At 27.0% G+C, this 26,584-nt stretch overlaps 3 protein-coding genes across 4 annotated transcripts in view; 2 read left to right on the top strand and 1 right to left on the bottom strand.

Annotated features, from left to right (window-relative positions):
* The window catches only part of LOC119674630 (probable cytochrome P450 301a1, mitochondrial), an 11,586-nt gene extending 971 nt beyond the window's left edge, over positions 1–10,615 (top strand). The window contains exons 4-10 of the mRNA XM_038085778.1: positions 7,544–7,694; positions 8,940–9,052; positions 9,125–9,318; positions 9,380–9,581; positions 9,715–9,877; positions 9,960–10,421; positions 10,487–10,615. Coding sequence (XP_037941706.1) covers positions 7,544–7,694; positions 8,940–9,052; positions 9,125–9,318; positions 9,380–9,581; positions 9,715–9,877; positions 9,960–10,421; positions 10,487–10,594 — 1,393 coding nt within the window. The 3' untranslated portion in view covers positions 10,595–10,615. The remainder of the gene's footprint in view (positions 1–7,543; positions 7,695–8,939; positions 9,053–9,124; positions 9,319–9,379; positions 9,582–9,714; positions 9,878–9,959; positions 10,422–10,486) is intronic.
* A 128-nt stretch (positions 10,616–10,743) lies between these two features.
* LOC119681604 (adenylate kinase isoenzyme 6 homolog) lies at positions 10,744–12,011 on the bottom strand. Its single transcript, XM_038094847.1, has 3 exons — positions 11,799–12,011; positions 11,438–11,589; positions 10,744–11,373 (listed from the first exon to the last, which is right to left on the bottom strand). Exons 1-3 carry the CDS (start codon positions 11,833–11,835, stop codon positions 11,038–11,040), a joined length of 525 nt encoding a protein of 174 aa, XP_037950775.1. The 5' UTR covers positions 11,836–12,011; the 3' UTR covers positions 10,744–11,037.
* Positions 12,012–18,986: 6,975 nt separating this feature from the next.
* LOC119684845 lies at positions 18,987–22,730 on the top strand. Of its 2 annotated transcripts, XM_038098975.1 has the most exons (5): positions 18,987–19,290; positions 19,352–19,605; positions 19,718–19,999; positions 20,052–20,219; positions 22,298–22,730. In XM_038098975.1, exons 2-5 carry the CDS (start codon positions 19,378–19,380, stop codon positions 22,697–22,699), a joined length of 1,080 nt encoding a protein of 359 aa, XP_037954903.1. In that variant the 5' UTR covers positions 18,987–19,290; positions 19,352–19,377; the 3' UTR covers positions 22,700–22,730. The 2 variants fall into 2 exon arrangements, with proteins under 2 accessions (XP_037954903.1, XP_037954902.1); XM_038098974.1 differs by lacking the exon at positions 18,987–19,290 and having other exon boundaries at positions 19,297–19,605.
* The last annotated feature ends 3,854 nt before the right edge of the window (positions 22,731–26,584 follow it).

The following is a 26,584-nucleotide window of genomic DNA, read 5'->3' as shown; positions in this document are numbered from 1 at the left end:
GTATACCACAATATAAAAACTAAACTAAGTAGCGAAAAGTGTTAAATTAGCTTTATAGTTCTACTACGATAAAGACTTTTTTTGACTAAGATCTACCACCCCTTCATATCTGTTTTCCAATCACCCTAACCCCCAACACCACTTCTGACTATTTTAATTGACTGATTCTGACATTGATTGCTCGGCATATACTATTCCATCTCTCATAATTTCGTACCGTTTTATTGCCGTATTCCTTCCAAGAAGTTTATCCTGTAGATAAACTAATTCGATACAGTTAAGTTGATGTAGGTGAACAGATATTTTTTTCTTGCTGGTGACTAGTCTGGCAGACTAACAAGAAAGCACATCTCTAAAAATCTGTTCCTTTTGTTAGCCAAAACTGAAAGCTACACAATATAACACCTAAGAAGTTTCCCAGAAAGCCAAGTGAGTGAATCTGTTTTTATCATTAATTGCTTAAAATTGTGTAACGAAATCAAAAAAAATTTAGTTTATTTGCTATATAACTGACACTGAACTAAACACATGCTGGTTTCTAGAATGAAGGCCAGCAAGTTTTCCAGTAAAGTAGTAAAAAGCAGACGAAGACAAAAGTTTCTACCCTGACCGAGATTAATACTGAGTAATCATTGAGAATATGATCAAGAATTGATGTGAAATTTCGCTTTTTTTTAGGTATAGGCAACATTCGTATGGGACAGACCTAATTGCTTAGGTTAAGACATCACATCTCGGTTAGAACAAATTTTTATTTCAGACCTTAAACATTACGTGCTCTATATTCTTTGTCAAATGGACATTGTATTTATTTAATTTAAATTATTAAATTTAATGTAATTTTTAATTAAGTAATCTACAATTTTGGAGTATATCAAACTTAAAGTCAATCTGAAGAAATGATTTATGAATGAACACCTATTAAATATTTATTGATACAAGTTGCTATTTTGTTTTCCTTCAACTGAGAGCTGACAGTTTAAACAAATAAATTTTTTTATAAAATTTTATTTTTAACCAATTTGTAAATTTTTATAAACAATAATAATGATATGAGACGATTACTTTAAAATCTTCAACTTATTTTATTTAGTTATTAGCACCTCATCCATTACGAATAACAAAGGTGCGAAAAATATTTTTGCAAATATTATAAAAATTTATAATTTACCAGTATACTAAATAAAATTATATAATACAGAAACAAATACTTTCAAGCCAAAAAACATCATCATTGAGTTCAGTCTTTATAGTCTGAGTTATTACTCGCATAAAAAATTATTAAATGATTGATGGTCTTTGCCAACTTCCTCAGTGAGATTTGAGTTTATGAAAAATTATCTATGAAATATTAATAATTTGTTTACTTTTAATTTTTCTTATATAAAGTAAATTAAAAATATTCATTCATCATATTATGATGAAGTATTTGAAACAATTTATCTATAAAACTTTATTGATACATATATGAACAGTAGAATTCCACTTATCCGGATTCATTAAAATTTCGGATTAGCGAATCAGTAGTCAATTCGGACCACAAGGTATATAATGCATATTTTGTATTTTCACAAAGTGTAATTTAACTTCAGTTATATTTTGTATTTTCACAAAGTGTAATTTAACTTCAGTTATGATGGTAGTGACTATTTTGCTTAATAGAAATTATTGTATTTAATAAAGAGGTTTTGAAAAGTAGTGAACTGCAACAACAAAAATTTTTTTTATATAATTTTAATTAATTGAAATACAACTGTTACGAGTATTGCCAAATGCCAAACACAAATTTTTGTATTTTTCAATTCTTTCCATAGATCATCTATGTATATATCCAATAAAAATGAACCGATAGCACTTTATTTTTGACAACAATAAAATAAAGTTACTTATCGTGATAGTGCGACATCACTAGTACTATCAGAAATAGTATCTGAAATTTAAAAATAGTTTTATTTTTTCCCTCATATATCAATAATTAAGTAAAGTGATCAATAAGTGAAGATCATAAGGCGTTGTAGTAGATAAATATACTGTTTAGGTTAATTGATTCTTACTTATTGCCAACATATGATATCTTCTGGTGCTTGATATTATTTTGGAAAAGTAAATTATAATAGGTGTATTCTTTTGACATGAATGCTCAAAGAAAACAACTTTCAGTTGCTTAAGAATAACTTGGCATCACTGCATAAATCAGTAAACATATGACAAGTAAAAAAGTGTTAAACAAATTTTTGGTTGATATATAGACGTAATTACAAAAATACCTGATAATTTTATGAAAAAACGTTTTTTATATAAATATTTACAAAATAAATGACACGAAAAAACTTTAACCAAAATAAGAAAATATTAAACATTGACAACATCTAGCAACAATTAAATTATTTGTCTTTATAACTAAATTGTAACTTGTAAATTCCTTAATAAATAATTAACAAATGACTTCTTCACAATTACTAATATGTCAGTCATCATCACAAATTTTTTTAAAAAAATTGCTTATTTAAATAATAAATAATAAACAAACCCTTCTATCATCTTACTGGAATTTTCCATTTTTTTCCAAAAATCATTCACAATATATCAGTTTTAAGATTTGTCACCATTGTACTGCGAGCGGCTTATTCTTTAAGCAGTTTCAGAAAAGTGGGCTTATTTTTGTGAATTTTGTTTTTGTTTTGCATGTTAATTTTTAAGCGATACTTATTCTATTAGAGAATTCATGTCAAAAGAATACACATAATAGTATATTATACACTACAATTAATGTTAAATATTCTATAGACTGGTGAAATTATATTTTTCTAAGACTATAAAATAAAAATGTTGCATCGTTTTGCATTATTTCTAGATTAAAAAAGTTGAATATCCATAACTATCCTCTATTACTGTAGTTAGTATGCGTATAAAATATTTGCATATTATTTATTTGCAAAGATTAATATTTAATAACTGCAAATCTTCTTTTTATTTGGTGTATTGATTATACTGATTATGGATTGTGAGGTCCAACGTTCACGTTTTTCTTACTTCCACTGTTGTTCTTCTTTTACCAAATAAAAAAATTAAGTTAAATAAACTGCAAATTGCAGTTCATTTGTTTATAATTGATTGTAAAACAAATGAAGCAGTAAAAACAATTAATCAATAACTGTGAACAAATAAATAAATATATTTCTCAGAATAATGAACCCCTAGTAATTTATTTTTTACAGGCATAAAATTGCTTTTTTATCTAAATGTTGTACTACAACTTTTTATAAAATTATAAAAAATAAATACCACTTGATAAATTAGATGACAATTAAAATTATATATATGGTGTTTAACTGAACAAGGAAAATATTAGAATATTATGGATCTGGAAAATCTTTTTTAACATGACTTCACATATAAACATAATATGTTACATATCAAAATTTTTGTTTATCATTTATTAAAATAGCATATTTACAAACATAATTATTTGGTAAATCATCATGTAAACTTTCACGCCCAAGCACCATTCGCGAATGGATGATATATATTTGATAATTGCGGGCCAATACAAATTACTGTATAGATTGGAGGGCCGCAGAAAGAAATACATACGTTCAGAGTTGTTCTTATAAATACATTATAACATTATAAATACGGTTATAATATTAAATTGAGTTTTTTTAATTTAACAGTTTAAATTGATTTATTTGGATATAAAACTTTCCACTTTAAAAACTATATAAGTAAGCGCCTTCTCAAAACAAACCCGAAAGAAAAACGCGCTAGAGGACTTATTATAAATATGTATAAGGGCCCATATATTATTTTCTAGAGATAATTACGAAGACTGTTTAATAAAGAATAAAAACCACGCATTAAGAATATTTTTGTATTATTTTCTTTATAATCTGATAATCTCGCTTGATAAATGATTTATCAGAAGTTGGAAAAAAAAAAAAAAATAAGGAAACAACATAGAGCTCTGCACCGCCATATGGAATGATTTGGGATTTACCAAGTTACGTAGTGCCCGAGATTTGTATATGTTAGTATTATAAATCTCTAGTACTCTAAAATCTCAATCGCAACGCAATCATAACATTTTATAATTGCAATTACATATGAAGAAGTTTTCCAAAAGATGGATGCCGCGAACGCTCACAGTGGTTCGAAAACGTACCACAGTAATCTGTCCCAAACAATGTTTGAGCATATTTCAACGTAAACAAAAAGAGTTTTGCATCGATTTAAATCTGTAGATGAGATATGAATTACACCATTATACTGAAAAATCGAAATTTTATCACTTTTGAAAGAATACTTCGGTTTTTAAGATGTACATACTAGTATATGACATTTTTAGATCTGTTTATAGTGAAATTAAGGAAACAAGCCAGCATTTGCTGAAAAAAGTTTTCTTTCACCACGACACCACAAAATCAAAATTGGTCGGTCTTAATCAGATTCACGGTATTCTCCAGATTTGGCATTATCTAATTTTTACATATATCCATATTTGAATTATTTTTTGTTGAGAAAAAGACTTCAATCGAATTAAGGTGTAACCTTTACAAGTACTGAATAATTTGAGAAATATGAAAATTATATTTTTCACAAATATAGAAATATTAAAATTTCATTGCATGAAGTGTATACCATATAGCAGAGTTTAAAACAATCTAAAAGCGGATTTTGAGAAAAATAAAGGAAAGTAATAATTCAACTTCTCTCATTTTTTAATGACTTATTAAATTAAACTAACATTTTAGGACGCTTCTTTCTTGAGGGTCTTGATTAATTACAAGAATTGACATTGAACAGCATTTTAGGCTTCGCCAAAGATTCTAGGTGATTTTAAACACTGAGTTATTTCTATATATACGGTAACACAATGGACTAATAGGGCTAAGTGGATTCCCTAGAGATCGCCGGTATAACCAATTAAACAGTTCTCACAAATTCAATAATAAATATACATTAATAAAACCAGCAGTAGGATCGAAATAATTATTAAAATTACAATAACAAGAGAAATAGCAGTGATTTTTAATTTTCTTAACGAACTTGATATTTACTTATAATCATACTTGCGCATACATACAGTACATACAGCAAAAGAAAAATTAATAGTCAGCAAAAGACTTTAATATTTTTAGCGTATGTTTTCTATTAATATCCCTCAATACAGCTTTTTCAGTATTAAAATTGCATAGATTAACAAAAATCAAAAGATACTTTCCCAAAAAGAATTAATTTACATGCCTATGATGTGATAGCAATAATTAATAAATTATAGATTTAAAATTGATATTAATTCGTATTTAGAAATCATTAAATGACTTTAAATTTATTAAATATTTAGATTTCATTGCTGTAACAGCTTATTAAAAAATTATAATAATAAAATAAGTTCAAGCCTCTAATATAACATATATATGAACATTTGATTTTTAAATTTCCGCATCGTTACACAGGAACTGTTTGAAATTTCACCTTGAAAGTCACTTAACTTGAATTGGTAAAAAATATCGGTAGTACAATCGCAATCGTTGGGGCCATAATTAATGCCCCACAATTATTGCAAATAAAGAAAAAACTTGCAAATACCATTAATTGTTAGTTTTTTCTTTTTTTTAAATTAAAACAAAACCTACAATTTGTATTATACAAAGAGTTATTATATATTAACTGCAATTGTAGTAGGCAATTATTAATTATAAAATCACTTTAATCTAGAACTAAGACTATTGATCTGTTTAGTCTTAAAAATATATTATTTAAACAATCGATGGTATATTTAAAATTAATTGTACTCATTATATCATCAACCACTAGATATAATCATGTTGCCAACATTAAGAATCAATTAACCTGAACAGAACTTTATTCTATTACAACACTATATGTTATCAATTGTAAGAGAACAAAAAAATCGCTAGTAAGCCTCCATTAACATAACCATAGCGAAGACTTATACTATGATAAAGCATATACATTTATTAATTTCTCTACTTAACAACTGATATTTGAGAGCAAAACAAAACACTAACAGGCTGCTCTATATAGCACAATCTAATATCAGAGCAGTCACTAGCCGTACAGGGCGATATGCAAATCTTAGATCAATCATCAAATAATCAGCGAAGGTTGTAAGGAATACATGAATTAGTCAAAGAGAAGGGACGGACTCTGCAGAAATCTCCTGGCTAAGAAAGTGCCCAGTTGCACTTACTCATAAAAACCTCAACATATAAAAGTTCAGATATTAAAAATTTGGATGTGCACTCTATAAGACTTTATCATAAAAAATACTCTACATACAATAGATTAATATTCTGAACCAAAATAATATTCTATGATGTCAATTTTAAGACCCACTTTTATATGACAGCGAGTCCTGAAATACGGATTTCAAAAACGAATATGTTTCTAAAGCCTGTCTGGTTTCTACAATAGATAAAAGTTGAAATGTGTCGAGTTTAGAATATGAAAGCCACTCACACCTTTATCTATTCTATTTTCACACTCTTGCTTTGGCCTACTCTGAGAAAAAGTGTTTTGTCTACAACTTGACTTCTGAAAACTAAAGAAACTTCTCGAATTATGTATTTTATAGACTAAATATTAAAGATATTTTAAAAAGAATTGTTAACATAATTATTAAGAAATATTAGGAGGTCAAATAATAATGAAAAATGTTATCTATGCATTTGCAATCTCTCCACAGTCTCCAAACGAGTGCCATTCATTGACTAGCTCAGAAAGAAATATCGCTGTTTTTTAGATTCCTGGAAATAAAACCACGAGCATGTATGAATTCTGATTAAACAACTCACGTCGTTTCTCTGTGGGCGCCTCCTTTTCTAGGCACTGGGCAAAACTTGAAAAAGTATGTTACTTATCTTTATCACTTCATGATAGACTCTTAATGTATGTTTATGTTTATGAATCATATAAGACTACGTATATGTAAAGCCTTGACAAACATTGAAATGTTAATAAATAATATTACCTCAAAAATTAGATATCAAACCAAACAGCAGGCTAACACAATAATTAGATTTGCTTTCTAACATAGAATCTGAACAACTTGCATTCTAGACAGCTTGATTTATGCGATATGCTCTTAGACTAAATGAACGAAATCATCATATTTTCAACAAGAAAAATTTTCAAGTCTCATCAGATTGGTGTTAACGATCTCAATCCCACTGTTGAACTACGCCAAAATGGCTCTTCTAACTGCTCCATATATTAAGCATGCAATAAAGTTTTACTAATGTTGAAATCGTCTTTAAATGATAGACCTTATACACCAAAGTGCACTTAAACTTAAATAATGGCCTGTTGTGATACCAAGGATTAGCGTTGTACATATGCAGACCAGCAGAATTCCCATATGCAGCTTTCAGTATGAACTTGCCAGACAATACACTTTACCTTTTACCCTATATGTACTGCTTCAAATTGATTTAAAGAAAATTGCGTTTGAAAATTTTAAAATTATATTTTAAACTATTGAATTTTCTTATTGTTCAATAATAATATCTATTTTTTACAGGCTTATGCCCATAATTGGTCAATACACAATATCAGATGTTGCAAAAATTTCCTCACTTTTACACGAACGCTACGGTCGCATTGTGCGTTTTGGAGGTTTAATGGGTCGTCCGGATTTGCTGTTTATTTACGATGCTGATGAAATTGAAAAGGTCAGTAAACTTTTATATAAAATTTTTTAATAAATTTTTATTTTTAACTCATTGTAACATTTCCAGAAGTTAAATTAAACTCTTATAGCAAATGATTGTACCAAGTGACTTCATTATAATCTGTGTTGTTAATAAGTTGAAATAAATTTGTTTGCTACTAATATTTGCTTTATATATACAAATGTATATGTTGAATTAATGTCTTTGCTACTTAACGCTTTGTTGCCGACATAAGTACAATGGTCTAGTATTTAAAATTCCAAAGCGTACACTCATCGAGTGTACGATCCATGATAGACACGTACGATGATTGTTGCAATTATTGAGCTTTCTTATAACAAATGTACTCACAATTACAAAAAATTTTCACAAACAACATTAGTACAATATGTATCAAAGTTTTATATATTAAAAACTTGATTCAAAATTATTTATTATATATATATATATATATTATATGTAATTGGCAATACATTAAAATTTCTAGTTCGCATAATTATAGAAAGAAAAATTATTTTTTGATCAAGTAATTAAATACTTATATAGAGTGTTTCATTTTAAAACGCATTTAATTAATGAGATGGCCCTTGGACAATATCTATCGATTTATAGAGTGTCCAAAAAACTTTACCCAAAAGTTAACCTCAACCAAAAAACTATTAATATCTCGAAAATCTTTCATCGAAGTAGCTGACGCCATGTATTCATTTTTAGACATTAAATATTATTTAATTTCATGCCTAATATATTTTTGCACTCAAATGGATTCGAGAATTAAAGTGATTCAAAATTAGTTCAAAATTTTTTAGGGAATGTTTAGGGAAAGTTAATACTATATAATCCTATTAGTTGTAAACAGTATTTGCTAAAGAAATTTTAATGAATCACGCACTGTTTTCTTTGAATCGATGTCGGAACTAAAGTAATTACTGTTTTTTTCGTTTCCGAGATTAAAGAATCAACTCCCGAAATTATTGCATTAAAATGTAACATCCAATATAACATATCCATTATCTAAAAAAACATATATAGCCTAGATTTTTTCCCGAATTATAACTAAAACCATCACCAACTACTCTATCTTGTTTTTTCACTTACCTTTTTATGAGAACTCGTACAATTTACTTCCAAGAAGAGCTATCTGCATTTTTATTTAGTATTCACAAAATTCATGTCATAGCCAAATTCATTCAATATTATAATATTTTTTAAACTTCCTTATTATTTTTCTTTTATTGCAATTAGTGCTATCGCAATGAAGGTCCTACACCTTTTCGACCATCTATGCCTAGTCTAGTCAAATACAAAAGTGTTGTACGGAAGGATTTTTTCGGTGATCTTGGTGGTGTAGTCGGAGTGTGAGTATTCATGATACTGCTTAAATAATAAATATTTGGTATATATTAAATGTTTGTAATTCTTTTAAACAGCCATGGCGAACCTTGGCGTGAATTTCGTTCACGTGTACAAAAACCGGTACTACAATTATCAACAGTCAGACGCTATTTGCAGCCATTAGAAATTGTCACTAATGACTTTTTAAAACGCTGTGAGTCATTACTAGATGAGAACTCTGAATTGCCAGAAGATTTTGATAATGAAATACACAAGTGGTCCTTGGAATGTGAATACAAAAAAAAAATACACACCATTTATTAGATTAATTAAGAATTTTAAATTTACAGGCATTGGAAGAGTTGCTTTGGATGCACGTTTAGGTTGCCTTGAACCAAATTTAACACCCGACTCGGAACCACAACAAATTATAAATGCTGCAAAATATGCTTTACGAAATGTAGCTACTTTGGAATTGAAAGCACCTTACTGGCGCTATTTTCCAACACCTTTGTGGACTCGTTATGTTAAGAATATGAACTTTTTTGTAGAGTGAGTAATTAGAATATGATTACAATGAAGTTCTACTATGTTAAATGATTTTACAAATAATCATATTGATAAGATATTTAATTAATTAAGTATTTGACTTTTTGGTTTCATATAAATTATTTAATATCTGCAGAGTTTGTATGAAATACATCAAATCAGCTACAGAGCGTCTTAAATTGCAAGGTCGTAGCCAAAACGGTGAACCGTCTTTATTAGAGAAAGTTATAATGGCCGAAAAGGATGAAAAAATAGCAACAATAATGGCACTTGATTTAATATTAGTTGGCATAGATACGGTAATTTGATATATTATTTTTTTTTTGGATCTTTTATATTAAATCTTTTATATTAAATCATACGATGCTTTGTTTTTAACAGATATCAATGGCAGTTTGTTCAATGCTGTACCAATTAGCTACACGTCCAGAAGAGCAGCAAAAAGTACATGAAGAACTGAAACGTATTTTACCCGATCCACAAACACCACTGACAATACAATTGCTCGATCAAATGCATTATTTAAAAGCTTTTATCAAAGAAGTATTTCGTATGTATAGTACTGTCATAGGTAATGGACGAACATTGCAAGAAGACACTGTAATCTGTGGTTATCAGGTGCCAAAAGGTGTGCAAGCTGTTTTTCCAACAATTGTCACAGGCAATATGAATGAATACGTAACTGAAGCTGCAAAATTTTTACCAGAACGTTGGCTCAAAGCTAATCAAGGAGGTTTTGATGGCAAACTTCATCCATTTTCATCGCTACCTTATGGTTATGGTGCACGAATGTGTTTAGGACGTCGTTTTGCCGATCTAGAAATGCAAATTTTATTAGCTAAGGTATGTAGAATATAATCAATATACATAAACATTCACAAAATAACAACATAAAATTTCATCTACAGCTACTGCGGAACTACAAACTGGAATACAATCACGAACCTTTACAATATGCTGTCACATTCATGTATGCACCCGAGGGACCATTACGATTTAAAATGACAAAAATTTAATAATTTTTTCACAATAAAAATTATTAGAATTGTAACAAATTATATATATTTTATATTATAAGTTATTTTTTTTAAGTGAAAGTATTTAATAAATATATATGTATATAAATATATTTAAACTGCATTTTGAATTTAAGTAGTACAATGTAGTAACAAATATAATACGTATCTATGAAATACCTAGTGTTTAACTGTGCAACTAGCAAGCATTAGCTACATTTATAAACAAATAGCAATTTAATACTTTATTAAATTATATTAGCACTCAACGAGTGCATTAGTTAAAAAATGTCATATAAAATGTACCTCATTAATGACTGCAATATTTTGTTTATATTAGGTAGATAAAATTATTATCAACTTATACAGTGTTAATCGCAATATAATATTTTTGTGTGATGTATTGTTGCATATAACAAACTGGAGAAATAAAAACTGTCAGTTTATGTTTTTTTACTTTTATTTCCTTCAAACCATTTCTTCACAACTTCAACGCTATCTTTACCACTTTCCACAGTATCGCTTAATAATTGAAACACTATTTCGACATCATATGATTCACGGGCCTCTTCCAAAATCGTACCAAATATTTCACATTCAATATTGGATTTCAATTTCTTTTCATTATAACCACGTTCTTTCAAGCGGTCATATAGCACAGAATTGCCGCAAACAACAACAAATACTGCATCAAACCACCGTTGTGGAAAAAAGTCGCAGCCATGATATTCAACTATATTGCCACCTTGCTGTATAATGGGTTCCATATAATCTAGCAGCTTTATATATTACAAATTATTTTAATCATTTCTATTAAAACATATACAAAATAAATATATACACCTTATCTTCATCTAGTATGGGACAATCATATTCCTTATCATATTCTTCAACGAAATTTTTTTCTTTAGCAATTTTTGAACAATCCAACCAATTAAGCTGCAATTCATCCGCAAGATGTGCACATATGTAAGACTTACCGGCGCCAGGGGTACCTAAAAACAAATTTGATTAATATATAAATAATGAAGACACTCTATTTAAAAGAGCACACAATAATTAATGCAAGCAGAATTTACTTTGTTTACTTTATACCATAAATTATTTTCAATTTAATTTCACTAGCAGTGAGTTGCCTTTGCACTTTAATAAAACTTTGTAACTAAATACTGTTTTATTTAAAATTATAATGATATGTAATTACCAGTTACTAATATATTTGGTTTTATTGAGTTAGGCATTTTTCTAACAACTTATATTTTTATTAAACGGAGCAATAGTAAACTTATATCCACCGCTTCATTTGTTAGTTTAGAAATCTGTCATTTCGCGATTATGTTCAACATGTGAGAAAAGGAAATATTGCTCTGAACATACCCTAAAGGAGTAATGTCAAATATAAATTGGCATCACTAAAATGTTGATATGTTTCGTTTAAAATTCAAAATAAATTTAAAATAGTTAATTTTTGTTATATAATTGTTGTTATATTTATTGTAGAAATCATTAGTTTGTTTTTCAATTTGTTTTTTTGTAAACTCAGATTTTTTTAAACTAAAATTATGAACACAATTTTTTTGCGAGTTACAATTGTTAATATGCATTAGTTTCCGAACTTAACAATGAATTTTTCAAATTTTTACTTTTGTTGTTTCGGAATTCTTTAGCTAGGTAGTCTCTTTTAAATTAATTAATTCCATCATTTTTACGCTACTGTTGGAACATTTTCCATAATACTTTTTATGAAATTTCGAAAAACATTAACATACATAAGTAAAAACATAAAGTTTATGTAACAAAATTTTCAACAACTTGAAGGGGTGGCCTCTTTAATGTATTTATACTGTTTTATATTGCTATTTATCCGTTTATATACAAAGTTTAGCGATTGAATTGTTACCAACTACACACAGCTACATTTATCAAATTGATATTGCCAACTACGTAAAATTCATACAAGTAACAGCTGTTTATTGTTTACAAGAGACCACAAGCATATGCGTTTGTTTTATGGAATTTAAACGTAACGAATTTATTTGGCTGGAAAGTCACAACCAGCTATTCTCGTGAGCTCAAACACATCAATTAAATGTTTATATATCGTACCAAAAATCGTTAAAATAGTACAAGCAGCGTTGCCAAACGCTATGGTGAACAAAAAAAACATATTCTAGATGAGCTCAAGGTGAAGCCTTATAAGTTCCAAAAGGCACAAGATCTTACACAAAAGCAACAAAAAGTTAGACTCGAAAGGACAAAGGAGTTGTTACGCTTGCACGACCATATCGAATTTCCAGACAGTGTGTTCTCTGATGAGAAAAATTTCTTTATTGAGCAATTTATAAACTCTCAAAATGATCGTGTTTAATTAACTGAACTCATTGCTGTATATTACCATTGGAGACTACGAATCGTCACCCGAAGTATTTTTACATCTAAAGTAATGGTATGGGCAGCTGTGACAGCCGATGGAAAATGGAGGTTACTTTAGAGCCGTGAGCACGCAAACATTTCGGTCGTAGATCATGGACGTTTCAACAAGACTCGGCTCCGGTCTCGATCTCATTTTGTCCACACAATGGTTTTCCGGGTGTAATTCCGGTGGACTACATATTCCATCTGAACCACTATTGGACATATTTTTTAAGTCTCACCATACCAGTGGCGTAACTACATTTTTTAGGCCTGTAAGCAAATTCTAACTAAGGGGCCCCTATCAACATACTAAGGGGCCCCTCTTTTTATACTCTTTACACGAAAAATGTGAAAAGGGTATATAAGGTTTGTCAAGATTTTCGTAACGCATTAAAGGAAACGTCGGAAATACCATTAAGTATATATCAGTACAGTATATATATACTTTTTCAGTTCAAACTACTCTCTCAGCTTTTGAACTCTTCGAATGAAACTTTACACACATACTTTTAGCCGACCCTGTTCACCATTTGATTTGATTGAAATTTGACGTCTATTTCTTGCAGCTGTGATATAAACTTAACAATCGGATATGAGGTTTCTCCGTTTTTAATAAAGGTATTTAAATAGAATTTAGTGTATACAGTACTGATATTTGCAAAAGACAACGTACAAAATTATTTTCAAATGGGTTTAAATCTAGATATAGCTTCCATATAAACTCTCGATTACGACACATACTTTTCTTAGAAAAACTTTTTTATTTTATAAATAGGTTTAATATTTTATTTGAAGTACATACATATTATGTACTTTAAATTTAAAATTTATGTGTCTTTTATAAAATGCAATATGAAGTTATTCCAACAAAAAACGTTTACAAACATTTATAGTGGGGCCCCCTAAATTCGGGGGCCCGAAAGCGTTGCTTCCAGTTGCTTCCCTGTAGTTACGCCACTGCACCATACTCTCCAAAATGGCTCAGATGGAATATGTAGTCTATCGGAAAAGCACTGAAGAACCCCATTGATCAGGAATAGGCTAAAATACCTAAAAGTCACATTTTTTGAAGCATGCAACTCATTTTATAACCGTTTGAAAGCCAAAAAGGCAAAAAGTGGCCACATAGAGCTAAAATTAATGGATTCTAAAATTTTGATTATTTCCATAAATTTTTGTAAATTGAATCAATAAAAAATAATAAAAAATAATATCTTCACATAAAAAGATATGGTCGTTACATAGGTAACACTTTAAACCCTGTATATGTATTAATAATTATTATGCAGTAATAATTATATAGTTGTGTTGAATAAAATTCTTCTTCTCATGGGACACACAAATTTTAATTTATAATTTTTAGATTATATAAAAAACAAGGAGCATATATAAATTATTGAGCCAATATTAAAACCAATATTCTCTACACTTATACCGGTCCGTAGTTAATAAACTTGCATAGTTCATGACCTCTACTTCATTAAAATTATTTTTACAAATTTTTGATAATGATACGTATGCTAGACTTTCGTTGAACTTTTTACTAGTATAGTATAGTATAGGACTAGAAATGTATTCAAACAATTAAAAAAAACATCAGAACTAAATAGAAAATATAATAAGTGTTAGCGACATGAGAAGGCTATTTTCCTTAATTTCGTTCTAACCTTAAAACTGAATTTTGTACGAAAATAACTTAATTTCTCTGAAACAAAGATGAAATTAGGATTTTTGCGAAATTAAGGTGTGTGAACATAGTACAAATATTATCATTACAACTATATGGTTTAATAATAAAACAAACATTTATAAAAAAATTTGAAACATAATTTTGTTGAAACCTTCATAAAAATTATTATTTTAAACATACTTTTCATTATTATCTCAAATATTTATATATTGTATTTAGATTAGCCTGTACAAATTGTGAAATAAATGAGATTGTAATGACGACGGTCGTAAATAAACCGAATACAAAAGTGCTCAATACAAATTCTAAAAAGGATTCGGTATCTCCGTTGCGCCAACCTAACATTGAAACTGCATATCAACCTTACCAAAAAGAGCCTTTGCATACCGTAAGTAGCATAGAGGTGTGTTGCAGATATATGAACAGAAACATTAAAAACATTTATGAGTTTACCGAATTTTTACAGAACATCAGTGGGTCAGTAAATCGGCGCATATTAAATCCAAAAGGCGGTAACCCATCAGTGTTATTAAATGAGAATGTAAAGAGTGTTGCGCAAATCAATAATGAGATTTTTGTCTCTAACCTAAAAAGAATTCAATGAATGCTATAACCTCTTTTGTGCCTCAACAGGTGAGTGAATTAACTCTGTTTTATAAAATATCAAATAATGTATACATTTTAATCATATGCATATATTCAACATTTTTATAGATATAATTTCGTAAAGGAAGAAAAGAGAAAGAGTAAAGAGAAATATTTTTAAAAAAATTAAATATATTATTTCTATAAAGATCAATCATTATTATTCTATATCTTGTGAGACTAAAACAACTAATATATTTATTGTTATATTATTGTATATAACACATAACAATTTCGGGTATTTCCTGTATTAGACCTTTAAACTTGCAACAGCGTTTGATAGTTTCAAATGGTTTAAATTTGACCAAAATATGATATATTTTGTTTTAAACAGTTTTGGTCTGTATTATTTTTGATATCGAACATAAGTATGTCTTTAATTATTAATTTCAGTTTATTATTAGTTGTAGTAAAATTTGATAGAAGTCTTAAAAATGATTTTGTTTCTATTTATTGATATAAGTATTACAAGATTAATAAGTTTATATTTTAAAAATAATGACATGAACTTTATATTTCTCTATAGGTCTCTATAGAAACATCAAAACTATAAGCTGGAACGAAAGTCAAGAAGAAGGTAAACTCGGTACAACCGATTGTAGGCTGAAGTCAAGCGGTGAATATACCTTTTATATATTCAAGCACATACGAAAATTCATAAGAAATGACAAATCTGATACTGGTAGGAAAATTATAAACAGTAGGAATAAGAATATAAGTAATACATTACATTACAATCTACAAGATAACTTTCGAAATGAACATCGTATTGAAAACAACGACAATAATAGAGAACAAGATACTGCTCGCACAAATGGTATATTCACTTTACCAAGTGAATGTGAGATACTGCCGTATGTTACCAGCAAACTAGTTAAAATCGAAAGCGATATCGCAAATGTGAATAAAAATGTCCAATTACTACTAGCTGAAGTCAGACGTCTGAACAGCCTTTGTGCTAATAATGTGTTATCATAGGTGCATAATACAATACGTATTAAAAAACGTTAAGAACATCTTTATCTAAAATCTGCTATTGCAAAAAAATAATATAAATATGGGTTAAAAGACGTCAATATTTACAATTAAATAATATTTAATTGTAACCCATTTGTACAATAAAATAAAATACAATAAAATAAACATCATATTGTATCAATTAACAAAATTGCAACAGGAGCGAATTCTACAAATATAACTATACATATCGAAGAATAGGTAAAACTCTTGATCCAAGATATGAAATATTACTGTTAGTAATATATTTAACCATAATTTTTTAATTAAGTTTAAATTCAATTAGTACCTCGGGTTAGTTGAAAATTAATAAGTGCTATTTCTTATGCAGTTAGTTCATCGATTATTAGATTATAAAGGCTTCTACGATATTTGCGTATCCAGACATTATGGAAACTTTAAGCTAAACACACTCAGACTTATTTGCAACATGTCTGCAAACTTCATTTTGGCAATTATTTTCGTCACAGTTAACATTACCGCATGTATTTATATATACTTTGTATCTCTAAAATTAATTAACACATATATAATTCAACATTTTTTTTTTTTAATTTAATTGTTTATTTAAAGATAATTAAAGTTTTTATATAAACATAAACATATCAAAAACAAAGCCTAACCACTTGCCAGGCTTGTGTCATCTGTTAATGCGAGAGCCAAATTTTTAATAAAATCAACAATGAAATGTTATTATCATTATATTATCCTTTCTTCTTTCTTCACATATAATATATACATATGGTATTGTATGATAAAATAAGTTTTCATCAAATATGTATGAAAAGTTTAAAGAATGAGAAAACAAACAAAATATTAGCTTGAACATACCCAGTAGTCGGCATATGTCAAATATGAAATTGGCATCACTAAAATGTTAATACGTTTGGCTTAAAATTCAAAATAAATTTTAAAAATGAATCTCAATGATCACATATACTTTTAAATCTTATATTTGTATTAAATATATATTTATTTCTTTAGTTATTTTTTTTTAATAAAAGAATAGTTTTAATTTAAATTTTTTTGTTTCTAATAAAATTTTATAAATGATCATAATATTGAATTGTATATATTATACAATATATTATAATATATTATATTATATTATATTATATTATATTATATTATATTATATAATGTAAAATAATATAAAAAGAATTTTTTTGTTGAAGTTTAATACTGTTCGAAACTCTATATTATTTAAAATGTAAAGGACACTAAAACTGACAGAAAGTTTTGACTAAAAATGAAAAAAGCAAGTACCTATGCGTATCACTTCAGAAAAAGCATATTTTGAAGGAGATAAAATAAATTTGGAATAAAGTTTAAATTTGTGTGTTTTATTTACAAAATCCGGGTACTTTTTGAGTAATGGTTATTATTACTACAATAACTTGTATTTTGTAAAATTTGTAAATTTTGTATAATGAGAATTTAATTAATGATTGTACAATTATTTTGTTTTTTCCGATGTAATAATAAGTTTGTTGGAAATCAGATTTGATTTATATATTCAGTTATGATTTAATAAGTATAAGTATATATTAAAAAGATAATATAAATAAATAAAGAAACTTAACAAACTTCTTGTTTTAATATTATTTTTCTTTCTATAAAAATAATCAATAAAAATTCTAATATCAAATTAAATAATTAGTTTTGATTGTCCTTTTGTATTAATTTGGTCACTAACTATAAATATTTAACATTTGCTGCAACAGCTACCTACAATACTTTCTAAATTAACAATTAACAATTAACCGATATAAAAAGCCAAATAACGATTGATGAAATACTTGCATTAATTATACATTCTTTCCCTTTCTCTTAAGAACGAATGTTGCATATAATATGTAACATTATATTTTATTGATATGTTTCTTATATATTAATTTTTTATAGTTATTTAATTGTAAACAAATCCAGTTATCGATTGTGTTGTCTTTAGCTTAAATGGACAAGCACGATTATGAATCTATAGAATACTTGTAAGACAAGAACAAACTAAATAAAACTATATAATTTTAATACAAATCAAACACAAAAATGCAATATCAAGTTTTAATATTTACATTGAATGGGTAAAACCGCAGAATGTAAGCTAACAGAAAAAATATATATAGTATAGGTACTTTCGCCTGTAGCATTACTTAAGAATCCACAGATTTCAATTTATCAAATTATGTGCATTTTATGTGCAACTTTAGAGTTTAATAGAGTCAATATTAAAATAAAAAATCACTTTCGACGTAACGAAATGCCTTGTAGTTATATCTTTCTATATATCGAGATTGCACTGTATATAATTTTAATATATTTTAAATTTACTAAACTTAAGAGTCAATATTAAAATAAAAAATCTTTTTCGAAGTAACGAAATGTCTTGTCATTATATTTTTCTTTATACCAAGAGTCTATTGTATATAATTTTAATATATTTAAAATGCACTTCTAATAAGTTTCAAGTTTTGTTTCATTTCATTTTTTCTATTTTAATCTACGTTTTAATAATAAATTAAATATAAATATATTATATTTATTTTAATTAATATTTAAATCAAATATTTACAGATATACATATGTCAGTCAAACTTATTTTGTCAAATTAATTACTATAAACATAATTTTCATAAATGTTTAGATCTCAAAACTTTATATATTGTATCCAGATAAAATAACGAAAATGTACGACAAACTATGAAATTGTGCTCACAAAGCTAACTGTGAAACCAATGAGATTTTTTTTATCAAAACTGAGACGTTACTTTATTGCAATAGCTATTTGCTACTGTTTGGAAAGGTCCAATTAATTACGCATGCGAAAATAGATCAGCAGTATTGATAGGATATATTTTGAGTGCATCTGATCTAGTACAAAAGTAGAAGAAGAAGCAGAAGAGCAAATTTACATATGGGATAACATTTCGTAATTTACTGGCATGTTCAGTCTGTATGAGTTATTTGTATGATTTGTATCTTTCGTTTAGTTTCGCGGAAGAATAACTTTTCAAAGATGGAGAGTGAAAAGAAAATGTTGCTATCTTTAAAAAAGGAATTAAACCCAAATGTTACGATCGATGGGCAAATTGCTTATACAGTACCATATATATTGAACGGATCTCTATTTCGAATACTTACGCAGGAGGGTGAGAATGTAACGGTAAAATGCTGCAATTGCCCAGAAGATAGAATTTATCGTGGTAGCTTGCGTTCAACCGGCAATTTTCATATGCACATCAAAGTTAGTAAAAAAAAAAAAAACTAAAATAATAGCAATATGCTGTAGTTTCAAAATAAAAGTTGTGTAATGTGAGAATTGAATATATTTTTTAATTATATGTGTTTTATGTTAGCGCCGCCATCCTAATTTGATGAGCACTTTGGAAAAGATGAAAATTGACGCAGTGCTAGAACGTCGTCACTGCCAATCAAAAAAGCGCAACGCGCAAACTATCGATAACAAATCGAAGGTGAAAAAATTGAAAGAAGGTTCTGAAAAGGACTCGGTTTCGTCGTCATCGCAGCGTACGCTTAAGATAAAAAAAGTGTATCGACGCCATCAACAAGAGGCTCTACGTAACGAAAGTACCGCAATTAATTTTGCAAATCAAAGCGTAGAAGATACACAAAGAAAAGTGAGTAAATTATTTTTGTTTTTGTTATTTTGATTTCGAACTATTTTCGTAGAACGACGATGGGCAAAAAGTGCAAATCGCAATAAAACCAGAACGTAACAATACAACAGTTCCGTTAAATTTAAGTGTTAGAACTGATGAGCAGAGCGAAGTTGCTCCTCGTGGCTCGCAAGATAAAAATGCATTGATTGGCGTTTCCACCTCTTCCGCACCGCAACAGGTTAGTGTAAAATTTCGACAAATTTTTCTTATTTTTTTTATTTTTTTTACCTTCTAATATTAAAAAAAAAAACAACATCTATAGATTGTTAGAGTTAATGTTTAATAATAATATATACAGTGGTTAAAAAAAGTATTCGTTATTTACTACAAATACTTTTTTACTTCATATTTTGTTGTTCTGCAATAGAATTGTTTTTTTTTTTGTTATATTATTTTAAATAATTATTTTGTAACAATACAATATATAATAAAATATAATAGAAATAATTATTTTAAATTATTATTTTATAATAAAAAATATAATATATAATAAAATATAATAATTTATTGTTTTAATGACCAAAAAATTATTAATAATAATTTTGTTTTTTTACACGCTAATTTATCAATAGTTAAATAATAAACTTTATAAAAAAATGTTATTTGTTTTTAAAATATTTTATTTTAATCGATAGCCATCATGACTATAGATTATAGTTGAAATATCGGTTAAAATAAAATCTTGTAAAAACAAATAAATTTTTTTTAAAAAGTTTATTATTTAATTATTGACCAATTAGCCCGTAAAAAAACATAATTATTATTGCCTATATAATATAATAAATTATATTATTATATGTTTTATATTTTTTTTTAATGAAGAATACTTTTTTTTACCACTGTATGTATATACATATATAAAAATATATATCTATAAATTGATCAAATTTTTTTACTAAAAATAGAGCGTCGTTAAAAATAATTAATTTAAATTAAAGAACTATTTATTGATATATTTATTTATTTGTGAATTAACACTAATATTAAATTTAAAGTCAATTAAGAATAAGGAACTGAACTACTGCGTCCTTAGCCCTCTGCTTATTTTCATATTAAGAATTATATCTAAATTTTATTTAATATGTCTTTGGGTAAGTATAGCTTTATTATATTGTAGTTGTTGGTGTTGTTGTTACCCGCTGGGACAAGGATTTACAAGACGATTACATGAGTAGGGAAGTGGATGAGTAGTGGTTGTGGGTGATAGAGTTGAAAGAAGGGGAGCGATGAGGCTTCGTATTATATTGTAGTCACTACACTTGATTTCGTTGAAAAGGCTTTTGTGTTGGTTGAATTATTGTAGTAGTTTATGAGATAGTTCATGGTTAGAATACATTCACATTTGGGACATGTTCGTTGTACATCCCTTTTGAATTTATTGATATAAATAAATAATATCAGTTTTAAATTAATTTTAAATTTGCTCAAGCATTTAAAATTCATAATTATGACAGCTTCTCCTTGGCATATCCATACACATTATAATAATTAAAAAAAAAGGAATAAATAAAAATTATTTTATTATTCATTTATTATTTTTAAGTTATTGTTATCAACTTTTAAAATAAAAACCTTTTTATAGATTTTATTTACATAATCTATTATTATTTATATAAACCTTTTTCAAAGATCTGCTTGTATAGACCTTTTTTGGAGTGCTAAACTGCAGTTGTTGATCTAAAATTGACAAGTGGCTCCGGGTGATTCCAAAAGCGGCCGGGTTTACGTCAGGAACCAACTCGTCAACAAGTGCCATTTACCACACCTAAATGGTAAGCCACAACAATGACTCCGAGACATAGACGTAATCGTTTTTAGAACCTCAGTTTTTATTTTTTTATAAAATATTTTTAAAGTCTTAACCATTTTAGTTTGCATTAGCTAAAAGATTTGTCTTTCAGATCAATTAAAAGACTACATTTGAAAATAACCTGGTCCAAATTCTATTTAATAAGTAATTATAGCTTGAGGCTATCCTCTGACCTGTTCTGTTTCAATAAGAAAAGTTTAAGTGACTATCACAATCCCTATAGTTTATTCGTACTGCAAATTTTGTGAGTCCATTGATCCATTTGATTGCAATTAAATTCAACATACAAAATTTGTAGTATTTTTTAAACTGTTCAGCTAATTTTTATTTTGAGAATATCTTTGTTATAATGTTTAACACTTAAAAAAATTTTAATATATCTTTATATTTAAACTATTTTGCTCTTATTTAATGTGCATTAATATAAAATATTTATTGTCATATAGGATACAATAGAAGAAGCGGAAGCAAATACTGAGGCTCATAATACCAATGACGACACTACGGAAACACCAATAGCGGCTTCAAGTGAAATAACAAATTTATTGAATTTAATTTATTATAAAATCTTGGATGTCATGCGAGGCGAATATCGTTCTTATGATGCAGGACATAATAATGTTACAACACAAGGTATTGCAGCCAACCCTAGTATTGGTAATTCGCCATATAATTTCGACATTGGCTATGTGACATCCTCCAATATTGCCATCACTTTGGATAAAATAAAAACCGATTTAGGGAATTTGTCACATACTTTTCAATTGTTACAAAATGAAATAAGGTTGCAAAATCTCATTTATAGTTATTTGCTCTGCTTTCAAAATAATAACTCTAATATGCGTTAATTGATTTCATAAAATTATAAAATAATTATTATTTTCTTTCTGTAAATTATGAATTTATGTTAAACTATGAAATAGAATTTCTCTATATTTTTTTTTATCTATTATATTACATTTATTAAAAAAATGCAATTTATTTTAATGCATTAAAATCAAAATGGAAGTTTTTGATTGGGTTCTAATAACTAAGATCTTATTTAATAAAAAGATTGTTGTTGATTTTTTAAGAATATCACATTTCACTTAAATATTATTTATGATAACCTATATACATATATATATAAAAAATTGCATTCAAAATTATTTAGCGATAGCTTGACAAAGATGTGATTATTCCGCTTATAGAAATATATTAGTTAAAGTTAAAGAAAAACTAGTCGTTACCACTCATTCTGGAGCTGTATCCAGGCTTAATAAACTCAATGAGAATGTGAAATAACCCAGATTTGTTAAAATATTTAAAAATATATTAAAATTGATTTAAAAATAAAATAATAAAAATTAATAAAACTGTCACACATTCGTAGCTGTATTCAGGCTCAATAAACTTAATGAGAATATAAAATAAGCCTGACTTTTTTTCATGCCCGAACTCGATGAAAAATATTTGGGTTTTTTAAAAGTCTGTGATCTGGTAGAACTGTATGCAAACAGTCTTAATAAAAACTAAATAAGATTATGCTATTTGTACAACAAGAATAAGGAAGAAACTCTGCAGCATTTTTTGGGACGCTCCTGGTATTTAAATTCTTCCGATAACAGCGTATTGTAAAGGGAATAGAAATAGAAAAATTTAATAATTTTTATATATAAATAAATCGGATTAAAACAATAATGGAAGAATTTGCTTAAAATGCTTAACTAATCTACAACGCTAGATTATCCGCCTTTTTTTGCTAAATTTTTCAACAAAAACTTTATTGAAATTTAATTCAAATAAAATTTATATTGAACACTATTATTTATGACCTTTTGCCATTTTTCGGACAGCTTCATAATTTCGAATTTCTTTGGTTTATCGGCGAAAAACCTGGCCAACTGATTTTCATCGACTCTCCTGTCGGACAATTTTTACTTTTAAGGGAGTTTTATAGAGACCGAAACAAGAGATAGTCAGCTGAAACAGGATCCGACAAATAGAGGGGGTGGATGAAAACTTCTCAATCAAGTTCCTACAATTTATTTAAGTGAAACAAATCTGTTCGGGTATACTTGGTTTTTTTTCGTTCAAGCGGTTGAGTTGTAAGTAGTTGAGGACCAAATTACCCGTTTCACCAGGCTGTAACAGTTTGTAATAGACAATTTCCTTCCAATTCCATCAAACACTCAACATAACCTTGTTTATCGTCAATCTAGGATTGAAGTCGTTTGGGGAGGATTTCTGGCTATTGACCGTTATTGCTTGTATATTGCAAGCGTATTTGAGTAGACTGCTTTTTTTAAATGAATCCAAGCTGTCATGTGGTTGATGTTTACTGGTTATACTCTCTCCTGACAACTTGCGTATCAGTCTAATCAATATAACTTTTCATAGGAGCGATGAATTACACAAAATGTAGCCTGAAATGTGTGTTTTTAAATACGTGTTCGTTTAAAATTCGATTAATGTTGTCAGTTATATAGAAACCAACACCGTCTAGTGATGGCACGCTGAACAACGTGACGGTTTTTGGCTACAAGGCCTAGAAATTTCAGATGCCTGCAGTTGACAAAAATACCAATATTTTTTTTCTCAGTAATATAATTTTAAATATTGAACTTTTATTTAAAACAAAATTTTATTAAAATTAAATCGCTTTTATTTTGCTATAATTTTTATTAAATATACAAATTTCTTTTTATATTATACTTATTTTCTTTAGTTATTTTTTTTTTTTGTTTTTAATTTTGTAATACAGTAGAAATTTTATTTTGTATTACTGTGTATAGTTGTTTGTTCATAAAAGTAGCTTAATTACTTTAACGTGTATTTCTCACTTATTGTTAAATAATATATTATATATTTTATTTATATATATATTTATATTATTATATATATATACATATAGGTATGTGTGCTTTTACATACATATATATATATACATATACAAATATATTAATTTAAAATTATAAAAAAACTGCTTAAAAATTAAAAACAAATTTTTGACGTTTTCCGCTTTAAAAATTAAACAAAGAACTAAGTTTTAAAAACAGGGTGTACATTAGATGAGTATACATGGAGAATTTATATAAATAATTATATAAAGAAGTAAATATATATATTTATACATACACATATATGTATATAAAGTAAAAGAATTTATATAAAAACATTATAATAAAACTTTAAACATAGGAGTGGCTATGGTATATGGAATACAAAAGTTGTTAGGGATGTTGGCTTAGAGTATGTTTATTTTCGTTTTGAATATTTAGCAGTTGATAAAATTGGCAATTCCTTTAAGGAAAAATATAATATTAATACGACAGATATCATATAGGGCATTTTAAAAAAAATAATAAATTATTTTATAAAGTATAATTGTATTTTTAATTTTATCAATTTAAATATGTTATAATAAAACAATTACATATTTTATTAAGAACACATTAGTTATTTAATACATTAAACATTTCACAATAACATAATTAAATAAAATTGCCGTAATAAATATTTATATGATGTTCGATTAACACAAATAAAAACATTTACATTTATAAACAAGTTTATATTGTATAAAAATAATATATAATAAAAACCTATTCTTATATAAAATACATATTTAAAACAAAAAACAAACTTGCGTTTTTCTATATATTGCTTTAAACTAAATTTTAAGTTTTGATTTTAAACCAGTACCTAAAAAAAATAGATCAATTTATTTCCAGATTATCGCAACTTCAATATTTAAAACGATATTAAATCTTAAATATTAAACGTTTAATAACAGTTTTATTCACGAACTCAGAAAGAGTATTTATTGATTTTATGAATTGCAAAAATAATATCTTAAGCTTTGATAATCGAACTATATTTCGAATTTGTAAAATAAGAACAGAAATAACATAAAATTTCAAACATAATATAAATTTCACATATAGCTAATATATAACATTAAATGTAAAAAAAATCTTACAAAAATTAGTACAGATACTAGACCACATGCTAGGTCTTTTATACATTAAAACAATAAAAATATTTATAAGTAAGTATAGACCAATTTGTATATATTGTTTTACTCCGCTAATCAATAGATCTTCTAGTATAACATAACTTAAATATATACAAATTACAATAAAAAAAAACTTCTTAAAATATGTTAGTATTTAACGAATAATATACATTTATCTAATAACATCCAATTTTAGTACAAATATCTTGTAGTCATACTAAAATCAGACTTTAAACAATTTGAAATCATCTTTATTAAGAAACCCCGGCATTATCCGCACTTTAGAATCAACTACATTGTTTGCAATTTGATATTCCTAAAAACGAGCAGTTTTTAAGTAGACTATAATTAACACAAATTCAAATAATCAAATTTTGTGACTACAGAGATTATTTCAAAAAAATTATTTAAGTCTAAGGTTTCATACCGGCCCAAATCTGGACAATCATTAAAATTTCGACGTTTTGCATACTTTTAAAATTTTAGTTTTTTTTTCATATTGATATTAAACAACCTTTAATGCTTCTAAGCATTTCACAATTATTTTGCCATGCACAAAATTTTGATTATAAAACAACAATAAACAGTTATATACAATAAAATATATACAATAAAAAATACTTCAATATTATATTTGCAATTATTTAAAAATAAACACTTAAAACTTTAATTTAAAGCAAAAAAAACTTGAATGTAAATTTGCTAAACATTGGTTAAAAGAACATCATAATAATCA

This window comes from Teleopsis dalmanni, chromosome 2, assembly GCF_002237135.1.
Source record: "Teleopsis dalmanni isolate 2A chromosome 2, ASM223713v2, whole genome shotgun sequence".
Taxonomy (NCBI): domain Eukaryota; kingdom Metazoa; phylum Arthropoda; class Insecta; order Diptera; family Diopsidae; genus Teleopsis; species Teleopsis dalmanni.
The sequence above is the reverse complement of the archived record's forward strand: the minus strand, read 5'-3'. Positions and strand labels throughout refer to the sequence as shown.

What these genes read in the sequence shown, in the direction of transcription:
- LOC119681604 (XM_038094847.1), bottom strand. Translation starts at nt 11,835, where the DNA reads ATGCCTAACTCAATAAAACCAAATATATTAGTAACTG. An exon ending in ACCAAATATATTAGTAACTG is followed by an intron (nt 11,590 to 11,798) that starts GTAATTACATAT and finishes ATTTGTTTTTAG; the next exon opens with GTACCCCTGGCGCCGGTAAG. An exon ending in CCATACTAGATGAAGATAAG is followed by an intron (nt 11,374 to 11,437) that starts GTGTATATATTT and finishes TAATATATAAAG; the next exon opens with CTGCTAGATTATATGGAACC.
- LOC119684845 (XM_038098974.1), top strand. Translation starts at nt 19,330, where the DNA reads ATGATTTGTATCTTTCGTTTAGTTTCGCGGAAGAATAACTTTTCAAAG. An exon ending in TAGAAGATACACAAAGAAAA is followed by an intron (nt 20,000 to 20,051) that starts GTGAGTAAATTA and finishes CTATTTTCGTAG; the next exon opens with AACGACGATGGGCAAAAAGT. An exon ending in CCTCTTCCGCACCGCAACAG is followed by an intron (nt 20,220 to 22,297) that starts GTTAGTGTAAAA and finishes ATTGTCATATAG; the next exon opens with GATACAATAGAAGAAGCGGA.